The sequence below is a fragment of the Cynocephalus volans genome, chromosome 10 (assembly GCF_027409185.1).
Source record: "Cynocephalus volans isolate mCynVol1 chromosome 10, mCynVol1.pri, whole genome shotgun sequence".
Classification (NCBI taxonomy): Eukaryota; Metazoa; Chordata; class Mammalia; order Dermoptera; family Cynocephalidae; genus Cynocephalus; species Cynocephalus volans.
The window spans coordinates 53,809,634-53,835,527 of record NC_084469.1 but is presented as its reverse complement, the minus strand read 5'-3'; the positions used below and the strand labels follow the sequence as shown (position 1 = coordinate 53,835,527).

Below are 25,894 nucleotides of genomic sequence, written 5' to 3'. Positions count from 1 at the left end.
CCTTGATGTGACAACAAGAATGGGAGTCCTGGCGAGACTTTGCACCAAAAAGGAGCAGTTCAGGCTCAGTCTCTGAGGGCGCCATTAGCTCTCCTGCTCAGAATTCTCACAGAGTGACTGCCATCCAAAAACCATCATGGTGCTTCAAGGATAAGAGCTCCTGCCCCTCTCCACCTGAGCCTTCCCTGAGGCTGCTTAACAGTCTAGGCAGATAGTTTAGTTTCCAGGGACAGGTAGGGACAACTGCCCTGACCCAGCAAAGCTATAGAAGACTGACAGGATCTATGGCCCTCTGCACCCCAAAAAGATTTATGTGAGCAAACCGTCTCAGAAGGGATTAAGGCAGGGCAGAATAGGGACACACACCAGTGAGGCTGCTCATAAATATTCAGAGTGGATCAAAGTTAAGAGTGACTGGAAACTTCAGAAACTTAGGGATGCATGAGAGGAAGCTGATATTACCTCATTAGGCCTTAATTACCTTAGATCCTCCCCACAGCTGAATATTCCTCCCTTTAGTTAGGATAGAGACCCCCTTCTCAGAGCATATAAACCTTCCCCCTAAGAATGTGGGAAGGCGAGCGTTTCTCCCTTGTGGAGAATCCAGCGCACTTCTTTGGTGTGTACCTTCACTTTATAATAAAGCCTATTATGTTCCATTTCTCTTCTGTCCCTCTCTTACCTTTCACTGGTCCTGTGAAAGATTTTTCTTTCTAGGGTAGACCAACATCCTGGAACTGCCACCTGGTCATATAGACTATTTATCAAATGGTGCTGGGACAGATGGATATGCACATGCAAAAGAACAAAGTTAGATCTTTACTTCATGCTCTTCAAAATTAACTCAAGGGCTGGCTGGTTAGTTCAGTTGGTTAGAGTGTGGCACTGATAATACCAAGGTCCAGGGTTTAGTCCCTGTACCTGTTAGCTACCCCCTCCCCACTAAATATGTATATTATATATACATATATATACCTCAAAATTGATTTAGGGGTAGAAGACATAGGGGTAAATCTTCATGACTTTTTATTTGGCAATGATTCTTAGATGAGATACCATAAGTACAAGCTACAAAAGAAAAAATTACATAAATTGGACTAAGTAAAATTAAAAACTTCTGTACATAAAAGGACATTGTCAAGAAAATGGAAAGACCACATAACATGGTGTCAAGTAGCCCAAATATATAAAGAATTCTTACAACTAAAGACAACAAAAAGACAACAACCCAATTTAAAAATGGGCAAAGGACATGGATAGATATTTCTTCTAAGAAAATACAATTGACCAACACGCATATGAAAAGATGTTCAGCAACATTAGTCATTAGGGAGATGCAAATCAAAATCAGATGCCACTTAACAATAACCGGGATGGTTATAATTTTTTTTAATGGAAAATGTTGTCTATCTAAACAAAATTATGAAGGAATCTTGTTTTGTCTCATGGTCTCAAAAAAATCTTATCTGAGGTTGGTATTTTGTAAAATTGTTTATGTCCCAAAGGAGAATAACATGGCCTAGCTGCGAGTGCCAGGCCAGCTTCAGGAAATCAGGAGCTGTTTTGTCTTTAGTTCTCAATGCATTCAATGCAATCCTGTTCATCCATCAATTTGGAAGGAGACAGATTTCTAGAGACTGATATTAGAAAACATCTAGTTTAAATTGAGTTAGGATAAATGGACACAGAACGTGAAACTTCATTTTAAGAAAGAAAAATGTAGGTTAATAGGGAGATATATGTTTATAGGGAGAAAAAAATCTGATTATCTTCAAAGGGAAGTATTTTAGATGGATTTTTTAAAAACCTTGCTTTATTCGAGAACTTCTGGTCAAGATGGGGGAATTGGTCCCCAGCGTCACTCTCTCCCACAAATCAACCAATTTACAACTACATAAAAGCAACGACAGCCAAGTTGGGGCTGCTAGAGCTCAGGGGAAGAGGAGGAGAGACCTACGGAATGCATGAAGGCAGGAGAAGCCATGATGAGAGAAAGAAAAAACCACTTGGACCGTTTCGAGCTCCAGCCACAGCCAAGCTGGAGGTACTGAGCTCACCGAGCCAGGAGCTGGCAAAAGCTGCAGCTGTGCTCTTCGTATGAAGTTGGGAGTGAAGAGCCACAACAACTGAAGAAAAGGAGCCACTCAGAGGCCAGTGAGTCATCACAAGGGATGGGCACATGGCCCATCCCATGGTAAGTGTTTGCAGCATGGGTGGTCGGGGAGACAGGCCCACTGGGAGAACACTGGGACACAGCAAGGACAGCTGATCTGTACCCCTATCAGTGAAGGACCACTCAGAGGAGACTGCTCAGGAATATAGAGGTGCATGGGGTGCAGTTTGATAAAAAGACTCAGGCCCAGACCAGAGTTTTGGATCTCTCCAGAGCTGGAAGTACCTATAAAGACAACCATTAAAACCTGAGCTGCACAAAAAGCCTTCCCTAAGGAATCAGCAGCAAAGCAGCAAGCTAGCTCAACCACAGAGTTCAAGTACTCGTCCCCACAGGAAGTTCCCCCATTTTAGAAATAAACAAAGGACAACAAAGTAGTTCCAGCGTAGAGTTTAAACAGTGAGAATAGCAAATAACCCAGCACAAAACAAAGAAAAAACAAAGTACCCTCAACCAGTTTCACATTAACTAGTAATGGTCTCCTATAACACACAGAAGGACTGGAAGTCTCCTGGGCTACCAAGCCAGAAAGGGGGAGGGCTGGGGGCCTCAGCAATGCCCCCGGGACATCTGCAACAAATCCCGAGGATGGTGGATGAGGGCCTAGGCCATGCCCGGCCCAACAGCGTGCAACCAGCCCAGCAACAACCACCAAGCCACAGCAAGAAGTCTCCTGGGTTCCCCAGCTGGGATGGTGCAGGGCAAGAGCTTTTCCATAACCCCCCTGACATCTGCACCCAGCCCAGCAATGACCAAGTCACCACTGGAAGTCCCCCAGCCTCGCCTATGGATATGAGGGGGCTGTGCCACAGGCCTCAGTCCCGCCCCTCCTCCTTCCTCTTTCTTCCATCCTATTTCCTTCCCCTTTCCCCTCTCCCCCTCCCTCCCTCCCTCCCAATTGCTCCACAACATCGTAGAATGTAAAAAATATTAATAAAATTGCATTTTCTTTAAAAAAACTTTGCTTTATGCTATTTTTAATTCGTTTCCACTAACATTTGCTAGTTTTTAAATTGTTAACAATAATAAATATTTTAACCAAAAAATAAAGAAAAAAATCAATAAAACATGCTCCCTCAATCTATGGAACCCTCTGTGCTACTGCATTAAACCATAGGCTTTGTTAGTCAAACAGACTCCAATGTCAAGCTTTTCAGCAGTTATACTTGCTTTGGGATATCGGGCAATTTATTAACTTCTCGGAAATTTGGTGTTTTCACTTCCAAAGTAGAAATAATACCATGAAAACTTTAAGGGAGGGAAAATAGCTGTTTCGTGAGAAAATGGCTTCCTTTTTGACCCTCTCAGTTGGTGGTGGGTTTTCCTGCCAAACCAGTGGGTGTGCAGTGGGAGCTCGTACCCTTCTCTCTCCCCACTGACCCTCCCGGGCCATTCTTCCTTACCCATTCTTTTAAAATGCCTGTTTTAGTCTCATATCGTCAGATTATACTAAACATTATTCTTTCAGCCTTTCTTTGAAGACTGTATTTCCTCGCTTGTTCCCTTTCCAACGACACTCCTGTCATAATGGGAGGCATTTAGACTTCACAAAGTCCTGTTCGTGGAATATTTTCGCTCGAGGACTCAAGGAAACCTAACGAAAACTCTAACCGTAGGAATCCACAATATTTCCCGGGAGGTCAGGACTGCGGGATCTACTCCGTGTACTCACAGCACTTCCCCTCGGAGGGTGAAAGGAGAAGTGTGGGCCTGACGCTCCGTGCAGTCGCGGGCACTTCCGGGGGATTCTGGGAAGTGTAGTCCAGGCGCTCTGCCGAGTGGCGGGCGCTTCCGGCCCCGCGGTGGGAGGCTGCTGCCGGCCTCTCCGTGGTGCTGGGAGACAGTTCTACGTCTGACGGGCCCTTCCGAACGTCGTGGACCGAGGCTCGTGACCCGCAGCGACTCCGCGGTCGATTTAGGGGAAGAGAAGCCTCGGCCTAGAGCGGAGTTTTGGAGGGGAGAGGGTGGCGGTTTCCCTTCCCCTCGGCGGAGCCTTTTTGCATTTGGGGCTGTCCTCGCGTCCCCGGCTTTGGGACTTGTCGGGTCCTGTATCGCCTGATTTGAGGGTGTCCGGGACTCTCTGCTCGCCCAGTCCGCGTCCCTCCACTCCGCGTGCGGCCACTTGCTCGTCGTTTAACTTTGGGGAGTTAATCTCTCTGGGCCCCTGGTTGCTGTTCTTTAAAGTGGGGATATTAGGACCATCGTAAGAGCATCCTAGTAGAAGAACTGTTTTGAGAATGGAAAGAGGTCGTACAGATGAAAGCTTTAAAACGGTTCTTGTCACATGGTGATGGTGATCTCTTCTTGTTAGTATTTATTTGCCGTGAAGCAGTCAGGTCCCTGGGTTGGGGTCAGAGCACCAGCTGTGACCCTGTCCCTTCTCTCAGGACGCTGGATAATGTCGGAGGCCTTCTGACCTTTTTTTTTTTTTTTTTTTTTTTTAGGAAGGAGAAGGTTGCTTCCCGTCTTGCACGAAGGAAGGGGAGCATTTACCTTTTATCGAGGACGGCGACACGATCAGAGTATTTCACGGCATTCTTTCTCTCCCCAGCCCGACTTCTCAAAAAGGACTGCGCGGTAGAGGCAGTGACTCCTTGGCTGCTGACACCTAAGCTTCCATGTGAGTGGGACTTCTCATTTTTCTTTTACAGAGATGTTTACGTCTGTTGTGGGATGTGTACTCTGGCATGGGTATTGTTAATAGCTAAGCGTTAGTAGCTAACTTCAATTCTAAGGGCCTTATACAAATAATACATTTACGCCACACCTTGGCTCTGTGCAGAGGTACCCCTTTTTTCTTATTTTAAAGATGAGAGTGAGATACAGGGAGCATGAGTTATTTGCCCATAGTCGCCTAACTAGTGAATGAATGGCGAAGCAGGTGTTGGAACCAAGGCAGCCTGGGTCCCAAGCCTGAGTTCATAATCTCTTGGATACATTCTCATTGAGACATAGGAATTAGCAGGAATTAGGTGGGGAAAGGAAGTTAGGATTTGATAGTAGGGACCTTGAGAGCAAGGTTCATGGACATGGACTTTTTTGACTTTTCTGATTTTTTAAAACATTGTCAACTATTTTGTCCTACTAATTACAAGTATTTTATATCCCCTTAGAACCACATCACTGTGCAAAATTCAAAAATTACAGAAATATGAGAAAAAAATTTTAATTACCTATGAATCCAGGATGTAACGATAGTAACTGTTAAGCTTATAATGCATTTCTTTTTAGTGCCTCTTTGTATTTGTATATTTGTTTACTTACTGTCTTACAACATTTTTATCATACTTAATGTTTTTCCCCTGATCTGTTTTACCTGTGGAAATTTCCAGACACCACTAAGAGAGAATAAACTAGTGAACTGCCATATTACGTCATGCTCATCTTTATTCTTCTCATTACCATAATTCCTATGACTATTTCTTAATTTTAAAAAACAATTTATATAATTTCAAACCTATGGAAATTTGTAATAGTATAAGAAATTCTCTTACACTCTTTACCCAAATTTACCAATTGTTTACATTTTGCCTATTTTGTGGATGCCCGTCAGCCAAATACCACTAGAATAAATATACCATAGACAGTTTATTTTACCTTTCTGCTGCTAGGAAGCCTTCATACCAGGGTAATCATGGGGTGTATTGGGAAGAGGCAGGTAGGAAGGGCTGTTTATAGGGTTTTGCATAACATACTAGATAATGTTAGATATTAGGCTAGATGTTATTTATTAAATGATTATTAAATGGTATCTATTAAATGAGTACTAATTAATTGTGTAACTACTACTGTGTAGTAGTAATGCTAGATATTAGATAACGTCATGATAACTAATCTGAAGTCCTATATTTAAATTGGTTCAGTTTTTTAAGTCCTTATAACTGTTCCCCTTCAAAGTCAAATTTTATGCATTGCCTTTATTTCTAATTATTTTTAATTATTTATTTATTTTTTTAAAAGACCGGTAAGGGGATTTTAACCCTTGACTTGGTGTTGTCAGCACCACGCTCTCCCCAGTGAGCTAACCGGCCATCCCTATATAGGGATCTGAACCCGTGGCCTTGGTGTTATCAGCACCAAACTCTTCCAAGTGTATATTATTTTTATTTAATAGACATACTCTCTGAGCCTGTTTTCTGTCACTTAGAATACCTGAAACTGGGTAATTTATAAAGAAAAGAAATTTATTTCTTATGTTTTGGAAGCTGGGAAGTCTAAGGGTCAAGGAGTTGCGTCTGGTGCGGGCCTTCCTCATGGTAGGAACTCTTTGCAGAGTCCCAAGGCAGAGCAGGATGTCATGTGGTGAGAGGGCAAGAGTATGCTAATGTGCTCTCTTCCTCTCCTTATAAAGACACCAGTCTATTCCCATGATAATCCCATTAACCCATTAATTCATGTATGGATTAATCCATTCAAGAGGGCATAACACTCATGATTCAATCACCTCTTAAAGGCCCCACCTTTCAAATACCATAATTGAATATCCCAACCTCTTAATATTGTTGCAATAGGGATTAAGATTCAACATGAGATTTGGAGGGGACATTCAAACCATGGCACATACTAATTGTACATATTTATGGGGTACAGTGTGATGTTTTGATACATGTATACGTTGTGCAATGATCAAATCAAGGTTTTAGCATAGCCATCACTTCAAACATTTTGTGGTGAGAACATTTAAAATCCTCTCTTTTAGATATTTTGAAATATACAATACTATATTGTTAACTATAGTCACCCTACTGTGCAATAGAACACCAAAACTTATTCCTCCTTTCTAATTGTAACTCTGTACATTGATCAATGTGGCTTAATTCTCCCTCCTGCCTACTCCCCCCGCCCCCCACAGCCTGTGGTAACCACTATTCTACTCTCTACTTCTATGAGACCAACTTTTTTAGATTCTACATATGAGTGAGATTTGTGGTATTTTATGTGCCTGGCTGATTTCACTTAATATAGTGTCCTCTAAGTTCATCCCTATTGCTGCAAATGACAGTATATCATTCTTTTTAATGGCTGAATAGTAATCCATTGTGTACATATACCACATTTTCTTTATCTATTCATACACTGATGGATGCTTAGGTTGATTCCATATCTTGGCTATTGTGAATAGTGCTGCAATAAACATGGGAGTGCAGATTTCTTCCACATATTGATTTCATTTCCTTTGGGTATATACCCAGTAGTGGGATTGCTGGATCATATGGTAGTTCAGTTTTTAATTTTTTGAGGAATTTGCATACTCTTTTTCATATTGGCTATACTAATTTACATTTCTACCAACAACGTATAAGAGTGCCCTCTCTTCACATCCATGCTAGCATTTGTTATTTTTTATCCTTTTGATACTAGTCGTTCTAATTGGGGTGAGGTGATGTTTCATTGTGGTTTTGATTTGCATTTCCATGATGATTAGTGAGATTGAGCATTTTTTCATATACCTGTTGGCCATTTGTATGCCTTTGAGAAATGTCTATTCAGGTCTTGAACCATGTTTTAATCGTATTATTTGTCGGTTTTTTTCTGTTGAGTTGTTCTTACATTTTCTGGATATTAACCCCTTGTCAGATGCATAGTTTGCAGATGTTTTCCCCATTCTGTAGGTTGTCCCTTCACTCTGTTGGTTGGTTCCTTTGCTGTGTAAAAAGATTTTTAGTTTGATGTAATCCCATTTGACTATTTTTTGCTTTTGTTGTCAGTGCTTTTGAGGTCTTATCAAAGCAATCCTTGTCCAGACCAGTGTCATGAAGCATTTCCCTCATGTTTTCATTTAGTAGTTTTATAGTTTTGGGTCTGGCATTTAAATCTTTAGTCTATTGTGAGTTGATTTTTGTATACGGTGAGAGATAGGGGTCTAGTTTCATTCTTGTGGATGTGGATATTCCAGTTTTCCCAGCACCATTTATTGAAGAGACCATCCTGTCCCCATTGTGTGCTTTTAGTGCCTTTGTTGAAAATCAGTTGGCTGTAAGTGCATGGATTTATTCTGAGTTCTCTATTCTGTTCCGTTGGTCTGTGTATCTATTTTTATGCCAGTACTGTGCTGTTTTGGTTACTAAAGCTTTATACTGTATTTTGAAGTCAGGTAGTGTGATGCCTCCAGCTTTATTCTTTTTGCTCAAGATTGCTGTGGCTATTTGGAGTCTTTTGTGGTTCCATACGAATTTTAGAAATTGTTTTTTTCTATTTCTGTGAAGAATGTCATTGGTATTTTGATAGGAGATGTGTTGAATCTGTAGATTGTTTTGGGTAGTATGGACATTTTAACAACATTAATTCTTCCAATCCATGAACACGGAGTATCTTTCAATTTATTATGTCCTCTTCAATTTCTTTCATTATTGTTTTGTAGTTTTCATCATAGAGATCTTTTACGTCCTTGGTTAAATTTATTTCTAGATATCTTATTTTTTTGTAGCCAATGTAAATGGGATTTGCTTTCTTGATTTCTTTGTCAGATAGTTCGCTATTGTGTATAGAAACACTATAGATTTTTGTATTTTGGTTTTGCATCCTGTAACTTTACTGAATTCGTTTATTAATTAGTTCTTACAGGCTGGCTGGTTAGCTGGGTTGGTTAGAACGCTGCCTTATAACATCAGGGTCAAGGGTTCATATCCCAGTACCAGCCAGCTACCAAAAAAAAAAAATAATAATAATTGAATGGAAAAAAAAAAAGACCTTGAGGGCTGGCCAGTTAGCTCATTTGGTAAAATGTGATGCTGATACCACCAAGGTCACGGGTTTGTATTCCTGTACAGGCCAGCTGCCAAAAAAAAAACCAAAAAACATTAGTTCTTATGATTTTTGGTGGAGTCTTTAGGATTTTCTGTATTTAAAATCATGTTGTCTGCCTGCAACACAGGGAAAATTTGACTTCCTCCTTTCCAATTTGGATGCCCTTTATTTCTTTCTCTTGCCTAATTACTCGGGCTAGGACTTCCTGCATTGCCTTTAGTTATCACATTTCTGTAGTCTTTAATCTGGAATGATTCCACAGTCTTTGTCTTTTTTGTTCTTGATATTTTTGAAGAGTATAGGCAAGTTATTTTGGACAAAGCTATGCATTTGGGGTGTGTCTGATATTTCATATTTAGATTCAGATTATGCATTGTTAGCAGGAATATCACAGAAGTGATGTGGTGTCCTTTTCATTGCAACATAACAGGGGCCAAATGATATTGGTTTGTTCCTTCATTGGTGATCTCAATTCTGTTCACTTGGCTAAGTTGATGTTTGTCAAATTTTGTTGTTGTAAAATTACTGTCTTTTTTTTTTACTAATAAATTTTTAATGGGAAGATACATTCATTAGTGGGCATTTTACTGTAAAACTGAGCTTTCCTTCTCTTTTATTTGTTTATTCATTCATTCAACTATAAATATTCTATCAATATGGACTCAGAATCCAGTCTTGTTAATTTAAATGACATGGAGATTACACTGCTGGTGGGATTGTAAATTGGTGCATCCATTATGGAAAACAGTATGGAGTTTCCTCTGACAACTGCAGAGAGAACTACCGTATGATCTAGCAATTGCACTACTGGGTATATTCCCAAAGGAATGGAAATCATCATGTCGAAGGGATACCTGCACTCCCATGTTTATCCCAGCTCTATTTACAATAGCCAAGAGTTGGAACCAACCTAAACATCCATTCTGGAACAACTGGATAGGAAAATGTGGTATATTTACACAATGGAATACTACTCTGCCGTGAAAAAGAATGAAATACTGCAATTTGCAGCAACATGGATGAACTTGGAGAAAATTATTTAGGTGAAATAAGCCAGGCACAGAAAGAGAAATACTGCATGTCCTCACTCATAAGTGGGAGCTAAAATAATAGACAGATAAATAAAAAAAGAAAGATACGTCAAACACAATAATATGTTGAACTTTCAAATGGAGAGAATAGAACAGAGGTTACCAGAGGTGAGAAAGGGGGAGGGGAGGATAAAGGAGTAACATTGTATAATATTGAATGTAGTAATTATCCTGGATTTAAGCATCACATATTGCACATAGGCATTGATATGCAACTCTGTACCCCACAGACATGTACAATCATGTTTCAATAAAAAATAAATAAATGACATGAAGAGTAATGACTATATTTTTCAACTATATTGAGCTATATTTTATATATTGCATAAATGACCCATTGCAGGTATACAAATCAATGATTTTTGGAAACTTTGCTGAGTGGTGCAACCATCGCCATAATTCAGTTTAGACCATTTTTATTCACCCAGTGGGACTCCTCTTATCCATTTACAATTAATCCTCATTCTCACCCCAAATTGCTATCAACAACTAACCTACTTTTCCTATATATACAGTTGCCTATTCTAGACGTTTCATAGAAATGAAATTGTACAACATGTGGTGCTTTGTGATTGGCTTCCCAGTACTCAGCATGATCAGTACTCGATTCCTTCCAGTGTATGGACAGGCCACACTTTGTCTATTCACTCATCTGTGGGTGGACGTTTTGGTTTTTTCCAGTTTGGGGTTATTAGGAATAATGCTGCTGTGAACATTCATGTGCTCATTCACTGTGAGTGTCCATGTTGGTGAGCAGCAGCCTTGGCCACCCTTTTATGTCTCTATTTCTGCTCTCTGTTCTGTTTTCCAGGCACGATTCTGCCTTCCTGTGAGCTGTGTAACTCAGGACTCTTCACATGCTCAGAAGTAGGAGAAAAAATGACCACATTCAAGGTGAGTAGGGCTTGCCTTTCTCACTGTTAAAATGCCATCTCCGTTCACAGATTGTCACATGTTTTTCTCTTTTTTGGGAAGACCCAAGGAGAACATCAGGCATTTGATGACCTGTTTCATGCCAGGGGCTTCTTTTGTCCCCTTTGAGTTGTCTTTGCATTTGTTTTTAGTTTTTGTGTGTTTTATTACTATTTATTTCATAGAGAAGAAAAATTATTAGGAGTGAATAATTCTCCTGCTTAAGTACTTACCCACTTACAAATTAGCTGTTTTTATTTTCTCATGCTCCTTTCCTATGTACATTCATAACTCTATGTGTGTTCATGATATATGTCTCATTTTCAATTGTGATTATTTTTCACTTAGTATTAAATAATACTCCTTTTTTTGGGCTGGCCCATGGCTCACTTGGGAGAGTCTGATGCTGACAACACCAAGTCAAGGGTTAGGATCTCCTTACCAGTCATCTTTTAAATAAATAAATAAATAAATAAATAATATTCTTTTTTTATGGTTACATCATAGTCCCATAGAATTGATGTACCTTTTTATTTTTAACTATTTCCCACTTGTAGACATTTAGGTGATTTAGGAATTTCACTGTTGTAAACAACACTGCAGTGATAATTTTCCTACATAATCTTTTCCCCCAAAATCAGTTCTAAAAACAAGCTGCAACTTTTTGTCCTCAATGTACTAGAAGCTCAGTTTTGAAAGGGTACATTGAATACTTGCCACATTGGCTGTTCTGTAGATAGAATATTGCAGCATGACATAGCGCAACAGGCTCTAACTGCTGCTCCGCACAAATACTGTCGGAGGTTTTCACACAGGAAGAGCAAAGTTTTTGTTCCCCATGCTTCAGTCATACGTTGTGTGTAGGTTGTTTACTGGTCTCTTCTTATTTCTTTGTGTGGTAAGCAGTTTGACCAAAGTAGTGGATAACCTTCTTTTAAAATGTCTAGTGATACTAGAGGATTTGCCAGTCCTTTGTGTTCTCTTCCTGAGTTTACTCCTCAGAGCAGATCAGTGAAGAGGTTCTTGGTCTCATCTTCCTTTTAAACTTGTGAAAGATAAGAAACCTGCTCAGGTTCACACAAGAAATCAAGGGTCAGGAATGTTAGCCATTCCATTCTCATGAAGAGAGACAAGAGGAAATAGCAAAAGAATTCTCCATTGAGAGACCTGTGCCCTGTGCTGTGGGTGTCTGGAGTGCCTTGTTGGGCGATGATGTCCACAGGCAGTCCTATTCCTGTGCTGGCCCCCTCCTCAGGGAACTTCTCTTCACGATGTGACACCTCCCCGGGTGTACTGAGATGCTGAGAGCTCCATGTGCACAAGGACAGCAATTAGCACAGTCATTTTATAAAGTCTTTAAATTCCTCTATGACAAAAGATACCTTACACAGTATTACCAGAGAAATAAAAACCTGGAGCGAAAATATTTACCACACAGATGCCAAAAAAGGACAAAATCCATAGTGGGAATCTTATGCATAGAATAAAGAAAAAGTCCAGAGGAATATGAACAAAAGACATGAAGAGGCAAGTTAAAAAGGAGAAACAGAGATGGCCAGTAGACGTTTGAAAAGGTGGTGATGTTGATTGATAAATAAACAATCAGATAAGTGAGAATAATAAAATGAATTGTTTTTATTAATCAGATTACAAAAAATATTGGAAAATCTATAACCCGCCCTAGTCCATTTTGTGGAGAAACAGAGTGCTTGTGTTCTCTTGAAAGATTACAGAGGTAGGAAAAAATTGGGGAAGAAAATCTGCCATTATATGATTCTCATTTTAAATGTGCTTATTTTTTGATGTGCTAATTTTCATTTTCTGTTATTTTAAATAGACATGACATGGATGGACCTAGAGAGAATTATATTAAGTGAAACAAGTCAGGCACAGAAAGAGAAATATCACATGTTCTCACTTATTTGTGGGAGCTAAAAATAAATAAATACACAAAAAACTGGGGTGGGGGGAGGGAAGAAGACACAACAATTGCAACTCCTTGAAGTTGATACGACAAGTGAACAGAAAGGACATTGTCGAGAGGGAGCGGGGAGAGGGAGGAGGGAGGGAGCTTTCGGTGATGGGCCACAGGAATTAACCACCTTGTATATTGACAAAATAAAATAAATTTGGAAGAAAAAAAAAAAAAATAGACATGAAAGTAAGATCTACATAAAATGATGTTTTTTGCCAGATTAGTTTTAATGTGAAAAATATATAAATTTAAATGTTTATTATTTAGAACAGGTAAATATAGATAGTCAGTTCCCTTGAATAATATGCAGCCATAAAATGAGATTAAGTACATAATGATCATAATAAAAATAATAATAAGAGCTGATGTTTGTTAGTCACTTTGTGCCACACACTGTTCCAAATGCTACATAGATATATTCCCTCTTTTAATTCTTGAAAGAACCCTGTTGTGTAAGAACCATTATACCAAAATGAAATTATGTGGGCTTGTCCAAGGTCATGCAGCTATGAAGGGGCAGACCCTTGTGGTGTGCGCTAAGGCATGCTGGCTCCAGATCATGACACCACATGCCACAGTTAATGGACGTGGTGTGTGCCTTGAGTGTGTAGATGAATTCCATAGCTGCCCTGGATGTGTTACAAGAAGTGTGTTAGTTTGGCAGATCTTAATGAAAAGTGACAGTCCAGGGTTTCTGTGTGAGAGAGGAGGAAGGTGGGTGCTATCAAGTATGTTGGTACTAAATTGCAAGTATTTCTGGGGCAATTAGTAATATTCACCAAAAAGTGAAATGTGTAGCCCAGGATGCATCATTTGGAGTTCTAGAGGGTTGTTTATAAGTAGATTCATTGAGAGCACAAAGTAAAAATACAAGGACTGCTGTCATTGCTGTACTTTTGTGAGGCTGAGGAAACTCAGTGTGTGGCATTAGCAGGATGGAAGGAGAAGTGCTGGAAAATCTACATATTGACTTAAGTCCCTCAAAATCTGGATCACCTCCCCACCCATCTTCTCCACCTTCTCAGTGCTGTTCTGTTTCAAGTAACTGTTGATAATGATTGAGTTTAGGTGTGTTTGGTGTTGTAGGAGGAACTGACCTTCGAAGACGTTGCTGTGGTTTTCACCAAGGAGGAGCAGGGGCTGCTGGACACTGCACAAAGGAAGCTGTACCAAGATGTGATGCTGGAGAACTTCAGGAACCTGCTCTCAGTGGGTAAGTTCTGACGCCCTCTGACACTAAATGTCAGCCCCCTAGAGTGACTTTGTGTCCTCAGGTGTTCAAGGCATTGGAGGTCTTGAATTAGTCACCCACATTTGTGGACCTGACTTTCCTATCAACAATTTTTAATGAAATAAAATAAGGTAGAAAATGTCAGAGTTCATTAGGGGCAATAGAATGCATTGTAGCAAAAACTCTGGACAATTGTGTGAGTGATGTGAGAACCAGAGGGGAGGAGATGTAATGAAAGTAGATATTGGTTAGAGATAGGTTTTTGTAGTACATATTTATGTATATGTGTCTAGATCTTGAAATACTGGTATTTCTTTAGCAGATCATTTAAAAAATGTTTGGGGGGCTGGCCCAGTTGGTAAAAGCATGGTGCTGATGGCACCAAGGTCCAGAGTTCAGTCCCTCTACCAGCCAGCGGCACCCCCCCAAAATGTTTGAAAAACACTGCTATTGATGAATTGATAAGTGTGCAGTAGGAATCCAAATTTCCAGTAAATTGTACCTTTAGTGTGTTTGTTTTAAATATGTGACTTGGCACATTCATAGGGCATCAACCATTCAAGCATGATGTGTTCCACATAGAAAAGGAAGAAAGGCTTGATAGGATGAAGACACCAACCCAAAGACAAGGGAAATCAGGTAAGGACCAAGTGACTGGAAGTCCTTGTAGATGTTTGTCTACATGTTGTCCTTCTCTCCACCTCTGTTGCCGTCGTCTGGTCCAAATTGCCAAACCTCTTTCCTGGTCTATTACAACAGCCTTTGTAGGGGTTGCTCTGCTCCCACCCTTATAGTAAAATGTCAGTTCTCCGGGTCACAGCCAAAGTGATCCTTGGGAAATATAAGTCAGATTGGTATTCCTGTGCTCAAAACCCTTTGGGGCTTCTTATATTTCTTAAAGTTGAAGCCTTGTGAAGTAGCTTATAGAGTCCTGCGTGGTCTGCTCTTCATCCCCCACTGTCTCTCTGACCACATCTCCTATACTTTCCCTCTTGCTCAGTCTTTTCCAGCCACACTGGACAATGTGGCTGGAAAAGACTGTTTGTCAGACCTGCCGAGGCCACCATATTTCCTGTTGTTGCCTTAAAATGAACTACCCTGTATTTAGTGGATTAACATAAACAACAAAAATGTATTATCTTTCAGTTCTTTATGTTTGGAGTCCAATATGGGCTAAAATCAAGCTGTCAGCAGGTCTGCATTGCTTTTTGGAGGCCCTAGGGGAGGAAAATCTGTATCTTTATCTTTTCAGCTTCTAGGGGCTGCCAAATTTCTTAGCTCCTGGCCCCCTTCCTCCGCCTGCACAGCCCAACTTTGCTTTTCTTTGACGATTCTCCTGTAGTCACATTTCCCTCTTTCTGTCTTCTGTACCCCTCTTCCACTTACAAGGACCCTTTGATTACATTGGGCCCACCCAGATAATATAGGATAGTCTTCATGTTAGTCTTCTTCATATTACCAACCTTCACTCTATCTGCAACCTTAATTCTCCTTTGCCATGTAACCTGATGTATTCTTGGGCTCTGAGCATTAGGACATGGATTCTTTGGGGGACAGTTATTCTGCCTACTACAAGCACTTCTTCCTTGAAGCCCTATTTGCTCCTCTTTCTACCTGGAAAACTCTTTCATGTAAAATCCTTCTGGCCTCTCCCTTACTTCATTCCGATCTCTGCTCAATTTTAATTTCACAAGCGAGGCCTTTTCTGACCACCTTATTGAAAATACCATCCTGTCTTTATTCTCTGCCCTGCCTTATATTGTGTCTCATAGATTTCTGGTTACTTGCTTTTCACCTCTCTCTCTCTATTGGAATGTAATGTCTAAGAGTGGTGGAATCTTGTCTGTTTTGTTTATTGCTCTGTCCTCAGGCATCTATAAATATGAGGGTACTTCAAAAAGTTTGTGGAAAATGGAATTAAAAGATGATAAGAATCCTTCCATGAACTTTCTGAAGACCCCTTGTATTTGTTGACATAATAAATGTGTTATTGGCTGGGAGGACCTCACTGTCTCCAGAAATCTTAGAGATAGCTGATAGGTCATACGTAAATCAATGAATGAGGATGTTGCAGAACAGTATTTGTTTTCTGATGGCTGCCTGTCCAATTTCAGTTTCCTTAGGTGTCCTTGGTGTGATTGTGTGTGGGGGTGGGGTGGGGTGGGTGTGGGTGTGCGTGCGCATGCGCACTTGACCCACATCTCAGGGAAACTTGTAAGCACTGTGGTTGTGACCACACTGACTAACATGCCTTCCCAGTGGCTTTCCTGGTGCCTTTTATAGGGAGCATGTTCATTTCTAGGAAGAAATCCTTTTTGACTGAGGATTCTGATGTCTAATTTTTAGTTCCCCATACAAGGAAAAAAGATCTATTTCCTATGGTGTCAGACAGAAACCAGGTTGCAGCCTGCCTTCCCTTAAACGATCTGCCTGCCTGTAGCCCATTCACTTCTTCCAAAGTGCCCGCCCACATCACTGTCCCCAGGTTTTCCCTCCCAGTGGTAGAGAGGGGGAAGATTTAAGATAAGAATGATAAGTCATGCTGCTGAATGTTGCCTATGTCTCTGGTTCAAAAATATGTTGTGCCTTTATTTTTTACAAATTTAGCTATTAAATTTTAAAGAGGATTCATATAGTCTTTTCTTTATTTTTATAAAGACCTGTATTTTATTTTCAACTAATTAATATTATAACCTGGGAAAAATCAGGAAACTTCCCACTCAAAATTGTCACATCCTCAGAGAGACTCACTGTCCCCTTCAAAAACTGCTAGTTTTAAAGGTTCAAGTTGTTAAATATAACCATTAACTACAAGAGGTACATACTCAACTATTAATATTTTTCCAAGGTGCCACCCTTGGAAATAACCTTTCCATTTGAATAGTTTGTTTAATTAAGGTTTGGGTAACTTCTAGAACCAAAGTTTTCGGACTTTTTTGAGCATAACAAAAAATACATTTTTCATTGCAAACAGAACAAATATTTCACATGTCTGCAGACTTACATGTATGGGTTTAGTGGGAATTTCACATAATGAGCCCTTTCCTGCTGATAATACTCTGATAGTTTCTATCCTGGTTCTTTTTTTTCTGAATGCTTATTACAACATTTTAAACTTATTTTATAGCTCACTAAAGGGCTGCAGTTTTCCATTTGAAAAACTGTGTGGAAGGCCAATTTATCTATTGCCAAAGCTTCAGAAGGAACCAGTGTATAGGCCCTCCTCCTCTCTTTTCACTCCAAGTGATTCTTGCCACCTTTGATTTTTCTCATTAGCGTCACCCTTGGTGTACCCCTGTGTCTGGTATGGCTTTTCAGCTTCCCCCAAAATTGCACTTTCCTGTCCATTTCCTATCGTAAATAATTTACTTGGAAAAGATGTTTTCCTTTTAGGACTTGGCATAAACTCTCATTAAAAAATCAGACGGATTTATTTGCACTTCTACATGCAGTTGTGGAGCACTCCCTGTGACAGGCACTGTTCTGGACAATGGTTTTAAAGTAGGAAAGTGTAAAATGTGTATAATGTCCAAAATGTGGAATGTTGATACTGCGTTCTGGTGGGAAAGACATACATTAAACAACCAATGACTTAGTGTATCAGATGATAAAAAGTTCTGTGAAGAGCATAAATAAGTGCAAGGAGAATAGAATATGCCAGAGGTGAATTGGGTGAGGACAGGATTTATAATTTTTCACTGAGTGATAAAGAAGGCCTCATTGGTGAGCTCACATTGAGCAGAGACTTGACTTAAAAGACCTGAGGAGCCGTCCATGTCACTGTCTGGGAAGAGTTCCTGCCAAATACAACGCTTGCTCTAGGGCTGGCTTTCAGAGTTCACACTGTGGCCTCATCTGTCCTTCTCCCAGGCCCCATCTCAGTTGTAAAAGATTAGCTGCCACTTTTTCACTTTTTTTTTCTGGAGATCTGAATTACTGTCAGGTTTTAGAACAACGTATGTTAAAAATTCAACTTTGATTCCCTTTTGTCCTCATGAAGGTGACTTGCTGGCAGGAGCTACAGTTCCTCTTTCTGCTTATATGCTCGATTTTAGTCAGTATGTGGTTAGATATTTGCTAACAATCTGCAAATCATGTTAACCATTCCACTCACGTAGACACTGAAGTAGCTTTACAATAAAATGATCCAAGGCAGAGTTATATAGAAGCTGTTTATCAAATATCTACTGAAACGAAGGAGGAAGCAGCTTTTAATTGACTATACCTGCAGAGAGGGAAGTGGGTTTTTTCCCCTGCAAAAATTACCTCAGGAGTACTTTATAAACTTTAATTGGATGGCTGGCTGGTTAGCTGACGTGGGAGAGTGTGGTGCTGATAAACACCAAGGGCATGGATTTGGATCCCCATACTGGCCAGCTGTCAAAAAAGAAACAAACTTGTAAGTAAAGAGTTCATTGAAAAAATTATCTCCAAGGCCCGGCCCGTGGTTCACTCGAGAGAGTGCGGTGCTGATAACACCAAGGCCATGGGTTCAGATCCTATATAGGGATGGCCGGTTAGCTCACTAGCTGAGCGTGGTGCTGACAACACCAAGCCAAGGGTTCAGATCCTATATAGGGATGGCCGGTTAGCTCACTAGCTGAGCGTGGTGTTGACAACACCAAGCCAAGGGTTGAGACCCCCTTACCGGTCATCTTTTTAAAAAAAAAAAAAAAAGAAAGAAAGAAAGAAAAAATTATCTCCAAATGTTTAGATATCTTTGTATAAATTTAGAAAGTTTGGAATATTAATAAGGATAAGCCTTTTAGAAGACTCATTTCTAAATTTAAATTATATTAGAAGTGGTCAAGAATTTGTAATAGTTGCCAGCTCGTTTAATGTCTATCAACATGGAAAAATATGATTAGGTGTACATATTGTGCAGAATATCCAGGAATACTTTGAATATGTAAATATAAATATTTCAGGGTATTTGATAATCAGATATATAACATGAACCCAAATTTCAAAGTATTTGATTATTTTGCTGCTTTTTCTTAAAATTCTTGTTGATTCATATTTTATTTTCTACGTGATTTTTATATCTACATAATTTATTAACTACATAATTTACTATGCATGATTCTACACTGACTTTGATATTTAATAGAAATGGCAGTAGGTTCACAGTTTGTATCATATTATCAATTTTTAAAATTAAGTCTTTGACTTCTAACTTGTACCTCACGTAGGAGACTTGGTATGGTGTCCTAAGTCTCATTAATGCTTAGTGGATAGCAGCCAACTGTACGACCTCTTGGTGACTCTAGGCATACAAACCGGAGACCATGATATACAATGGAAAAGACAAACCGAACCTTCTCTGGATTCATTAAAATCTCCTGCTCCCTCCTAAGTATGAAATCTTGAAAACTCTGAATAGAGCCGTCAGTTGTCCACATCTCTGAATTCTCTGTCTTTGCAGCAGACAAGATCCAAAGTGAGATGGAGACTGTCCCAGAAGCAGGACCACAGGAAGAACTTTCCTTCAGGCAAATCTGGCAACAAATCACAAGTGACTTAACCAGATGTCAAGACTCCATGACAAATAGTTCTCAGTTCCCCAAGCAAAGTGATTCACCCTGCCAGCTTGGGACAGGACTGTCTATAACTCCCACAGGCCAGAAATTTGACCAGTGTAATGAGAGTAAAAAATCCTTCAGTGATATCTCCAGTGTTGATCTTCATCAACAGTTACATTCAGGAGAGAAGTCTCATACATGTTGTGAATGTGGAAAAAGCTTCTGTTACAGCTCAGCTCTTCATATCCATCAGAGAGTTCACATGGGAGAGAAATGCTATAAGTGTGATATGTGTGGTAAGGAATTCAGTCAGAGCTCACGTTTGCACACTCATCAGAAAGTCCACACTGTAGAGAAACCATTCAAATGTGAGCAGTGCGGGAAAGGTTTCAGTCGTAGATCAACACTTACCGTTCATTGCAGATCACACACGGGAGAGAAACCTTACAATTGTGGGGACTGTGGGAGGGCCTTCATTCATGCTTCTCATCTTCAGGAACATCAGAGAATCCACACTGGGGAGAAACCATTCAAATGTGATACATGTGGTAAGAATTTTCGTCGCAGATCAGCACTTAATAATCATTGCATGGTCCACACAGGAGAGAAACCATACAAATGTGAGGACTGTGGGAGGCGTTTCACTTGTAGCTCAAATCTTCGTATCCATCAGAGGGTCCACACAGGAGAGAAACCATATAAGTGTGAAGAATGTGGTAAGTGCTTTATTCAGCCTTCACAATTTCAGGCCCATCGGAGAATCCACACTGGAGAGAAACCATATGTGTGCAAAGTGTGTGGTAAGGGTTTTATTTACAGTTCAAGTTTTCAGGCCCATCAGGGAGTACACACTGGAGAGAAGCCATACAAATGCGATGAGTGTGGAAAGAGCTTTAGGATGAAAATTCATTATCAAGTTCATCTGGTGGTCCACACAGGAGAGAAACCCTACAAGTGTGAGGTATGTGGGAAAGCCTTCCGTCAGAGTTCGTATCTTAAAATCCATCTGAAAGCACACAGTGTAGAGAAACCTTATAAGTGTGAGGAGTGTGGGCAAGGCTTCAATCAGATTTCACGACTTCACATTCACCAGCTGAGCCATACGGGTGAGAAGCCGTACAAATGTGAAGAGTGTGGAAAGGGGTTCAGTCGTAGAGCAGATCTTAAAATTCATTTTAGGATCCACACGGGAGAGAAACCCTATAATTGTGAGGAGTGTGGGAAGGTCTTCAGTCAGGCCTCACATCTTCTGACCCATCAGAGAGTCCACAGTGGAGAAAAGCCGTTCAGATGTGAAGAGTGTGGGAAGAGCTTTGGTCGGAGTGCACACCTTCAAGCCCATCAAAAAGTCCACACTGGAGAAAAGCCTTACAAATGTGAGGAGTGTGGGAAGGGCTTCAAGTGGAGCTTGAATCTTGACATGCACCAGAGGGTTCACACGGGAGAGAAACCATTTAAGTGTGGAGAGTGTGGTAAGTACTTCAGTCAAGCCTCAAGTCTTCAGCTTCATCAGAGTGTCCACACTGGAGAGAAACCGTACAAATGCGATGTGTGTGGTAAAGTCTTCAGTCGGTCTTCACAACTGCAATATCATAGTCGAGTTCACACAGGCGAGAAACCTTACAAGTGTGAGGTATGTGCTAAGAGCTTCAGCTGGAGATCAAACCTTGTAAGTCATCACAAAATTCATGCTGGGGATACATTTTATGAAAGTGATGAGAGTGATAAGAACAGAGAATTGTCAGGAAGGAGGTTCTACAAAGTCATATTTTTAAAAAACTCATGTTCAACCTGAATTCTTGTGATCATCAGGTTGAATAGGAGAGAACGTATTTGTTTTATTTAAGTCAGTGTTTAACCAACAGATCAACATAGCCCAGTGGTCCAGAGACCACATAGCTGAGAACCTTGTTGGTGAGTGCAGTAAGGGCTTCGGTCAGAACTTTGACATTTATCAGATGTCACTTAGGATATAGGGCTTAGAAAGGAAAAGTGTTTGGACTTGACTTTAACAAAAGTATAGTGATGGGCATGCCACAATTGATGTCCACTAGACTGTAAGCTCCATGGGGGCAGGCACTTTGCTGTTGAATCTATACAACCTTAACACTGACTAGTGCTTACGGGTGTGCTCAGTACTTGTTTAAGTGGATCAAAAGAAGAAAATATACAGTATTTGAATATTGTATCCAACGGAGGAAACCTGCAAAATAAAATTATTCAGGGAAATGGACATTTGTTAAAATGCAGAAAACCACTGGATACTGCAATTGCAATATTTTTTCTAAATTTTATTTAGTTTTCATTGTACCTGTTTGTGGAGTGCAGTTTGTTGTTTCAATACATGCATATATTGTATAATGGTCTAATCAGGATAGTTAGCATATCTTTCACCTAAACATTTATCATTTCTCTGTGGTTATAACATTCAAGATCCTCTTTTCTGGCTATCGTGAAATACACAATTCAATATTATTAGCTATTGTCACCCTAGGGCACCAGAACTTATTTTCTTATCTAACTATAACTTTGTATCAGTCTACCAACCTTTCTCTGGCTGCCCCTACCTCCCTTTCCCTGCTTCAGGTAAGCAGTCTACAATATTAATTGCTTTTTAAAATATTTTTGTGTGTGTGTGTGGCTGGCCAGTAAGTGCAATATTAATTGCAATTTACCCTATTGCAATTGACACCTGTCCTACCTCCAGCCTCTGCTCTCAAGTTGGGTTCTTATTATTTGGGGCCCTGTCTAGTTTTCCAAGGGTTTATACAGTATAAATTGAACTATCTTTTGGGATTTTCCCAACAGTAGAGACTAAAAAAGTTTTACTAACCTTATGACAAGTTACTGAATATTACACAATTGAATTTTTATCCATTAATATTAAGGCAGGGGTTTACTGTAGCACTTTGAAAATGTCAGAAGTAGTTACCAATACAAAAGTTTTCTTTCATGAATTTATTATTGATTTGTAATTCTCTGCATTTTTATCCAGACTTTGAAATGATTGCCTTCTAATTACTGTAGCATTCTCTTATCAAAATTTCTCAGGTTTCGGGTGGCCAGTTAGCTTAGTCAGTAGAGCATGATGCTACACCAAGGTCAAGGGTTCGGATCCCTGTACCGGCTAGCATTGTTACCCCACACTCATGAAGCAAATACCAAAAAACCTTGTGTAAGTTTGATAGTTTTATCAAAGGTATCAGTTGGGGCAGGATTGACATTTACATGCTTTTCCCTATTGGTAGCAGTAAAGCACCATTTGGGGAAAGGAGTATATATCAGTGTATAGGTTGTACATTTCTTTGATTGGGAAATCATGTCATTGGAATTTGTGATTATGAGATTTAAATACCAAAAAGATAAGTAGCATATTGATGATGTCACTGAATTTTTAAAAATGGAAGCCTGTGTTGTTCTATAGGAATTTGAGTTTTGATATTCATTCCTGTATTACCCTGAAGCCATTAAAATGATTGGCAGATATCTGTAATGACAGGAGAAATACATAATATGGGTTTTGAGAGATCATAGATTATAGCTGTATGAGTATGTAGAAAAAACAAAGTGTTTTTCCTAGACTCTTGCTCAACAACAGTCAACACAGAAGACAGACTTTTGTGACCAAATGTGTGGGCATTTCTCCTCACCAGCAAGCAAGCATCTTCTCAGCAGACACCCACTGGGTGTCCTGTAATTCAGTTCCAGCACTATCTACCTGGAGACAGTGTTAGATCCCACAAGTTGAGGGTTCAGTCCCCAAGGTTGCACCCCTCCCTTTTCAGATGCCAGTCGAAAGTCCAGGCCTCTGGAACTTCTGACAAGCCGACTATAAATCAGGGTTCCCACGACCCCCTCCTTGGGTCCTTGGGTTCAATTAGTTAGCTTGAACGGCTCACAGAACTCAGGGAAACACTTATGTTTACTGGTTTATCGTAAAGGATATTACAAAGGACACATACGAAGAGATGCATAGGAGGAGGCGTGCGGGTAGGGATGCAGAGCTTCCATACCCTCCCCATGCCACCCTCTGGGCACCACCATGTGTTCAGCTATCCAGGAGGTTTCATTACATAGGCATGATTGATTAAATCATTGGCCACTGGTGATCAGCTTAACTTTCAGTCCCTCTGCCCTCCTTGGAGGTTGGGGAGTGGGACTAAAGTCCCGCATTGATCTTTTCCTGTGAACAGCCCTCACCCTGAAGCTACCTAGGAGCTGCCAGCCATCAAGCATATGAAAAGACATCCCTTTAGAGAGTAAGGATTTTAGGAGTTGTATGTCAGAAGACAGGGATGAAGACCAAATACATTCACAATATCAAAGTAGGCTTTGTAGTATAATCAAACTCAAATCTTTGTGACTGTGTGTGTGTACATATATAAGACAATGTATAAAGGGATACTTTTCTTTATTGATTAGCAATGAGCATTTTGTGATATTTTCCCATTTTGTAGTTCCATAAATTGTTTTATTTTTTTTATTGAACATTAGTATTACCAAAGCAGTAAGTTATGTGCAGTAGTATTTGGGAAAGTTCTCAATAATAGTCTCTTACAGTTAAAGCCTCAAAATATGGTTGCTCTATATTGTTATATGGCACATAAAGTCAAAATTAAGTAATGGACTCTGGAAGCCAGTTTCAAAAACAAAAACAAAATTCTCTGGCTGTTTGAATAGACAGATAAATTGATGAGTGTGAATAACTATCTTTGCAATTAATGCATGCTACACATTTTTTAAATTAAAAAAAATTTTTTTATTGAAACAGTTGATTGTACATATCTGTGAGGTGCAGCATTAAATATCAATTCCTGTGTGCTATATGTGGTGCTCAAATCAGGATAATTATTATATTCAACATTATACAATGAAATTGATTTTCATGGCCCTTTACCAATTCCTCACTTACTCCCCTCCCCCTCCCCCTTTCCCACCTCTGGTAACCTCTACTTTTGAAAGTTCAACGAATTATTGTGATTGTTGTATGTTTCTTTTTTCCTTTCTTTATTTTTAGCTCCCACTTATAAGTAAGGACATGCAGTATTTCACTTTCTGGGCCTGGATTATTTCATTAAACATAATTTTCTCTAAGTTCATCCATGTTGCTGCAAATGGCAGTATTTCTTTTTTATGTCAGAGTAGTATTCCATTGAGTACATATACCTCATTTTCCTTATCCAATCATTCGATGATGGACATTTAGGTTGGTTCCATATCTTGGCTATTGTAAACAGAGCTGTAGTAAACATGGGAGTACAGGTATCCCTTCAACATGATGATTTCTATTCCATATGGCAGTGCTATCTGTAGTTTGAGGAACCTCCATACTGTTTTCCATAAAGGCTGCACCAATTTACAATCCCACCAACAGTGTTGGAATGTTCCCCTTTCTCTGCATCCTTGTCAGCATTTGTTATTGTCAGTCTTTTTGATAATAGCCAGTCTAACTGGGGTGAGATGATATCTCAAAGTGTTTTTTTTTTTTTTTTTTGTGACTGGTAAGGAGATTGTTAACCCTTGGCTTGGTGTCATCTGCACCGCGCTCAGCCAGTGAGCGCACTGGCCAGCCCTATATAGGATCCGAACCCACGGCCTCGGCGCTCCCAGCGTGGCACTCTCCCGAGTGAGCCACAGGGTCAGCCCTCAAAGTGGTTTTGATTTGCATTTCCCTTATGCTTAGTGATTTGAACATTTTTTCATGTGTCGCTGGCCTTTTGTATATCTTCCTTTGAGAAATGCCTATTCATCTCCTTTGCCCATTTTTTAATTGGGTTATTTGTTTTTTTACTGTGAAGTTGTTTCAGTTCTTGTATATTCTGGATATTAATCCCTTGTCGGATGCATAGTTTACAAATATTTTCTTCCACCTTGTAAGTTGCCTTTTTGCTCTAATTGTTTCTTTTGCTGTGCAAAAGCTTTTTAGTTTGATATAATCCTATTTGTTTATTTTTCCTTTTGTTGCTTCTGCTTTGGGGGTCATATTCTTTGCCCAGTCCTACTTCCTGAAGTGTCTGCCTTGTTTTCTTTGAGGTTTTTTATACTTTCAGGTCTTATATTTAAGTCTTTGATTCATTTTGAGTTGATTTTGATATACAACAAGAGGTATGGGTCTAGTTTCATTCTTCTATGTATGGATGTCCGGTTTTCCCAGCACCCTTTATTGAAGAGGCAGTCTTTCCCAATGTATGTTCTTGGTTTTGTCAAAGATCAGTTGGCTGGAAGTATGTGAGTTGATTTCTG

The 25,894-nt window shown here is 39.9% G+C and overlaps 1 protein-coding gene across 1 annotated transcript; it reads left to right on the top strand.

The window, feature by feature from the left end:
- Positions 1-3,994: 3,994 nt before the first annotated feature.
- On the top strand, positions 3,995-21,975 carry LOC134388638 (zinc finger protein 234). The gene is made up of 6 exons (XM_063111835.1): positions 3,995-4,479; positions 4,618-4,793; positions 10,823-10,905; positions 13,985-14,111; positions 14,676-14,768; positions 19,555-21,975. The coding sequence occupies exons 1-6, from the start codon at positions 4,430-4,432 to the stop codon at positions 21,444-21,446; spliced, it is 2,421 nt and encodes an 806-aa protein (XP_062967905.1). The 5' UTR covers positions 3,995-4,429; the 3' UTR covers positions 21,447-21,975.
- The last annotated feature ends 3,919 nt before the right edge of the window (positions 21,976-25,894 follow it).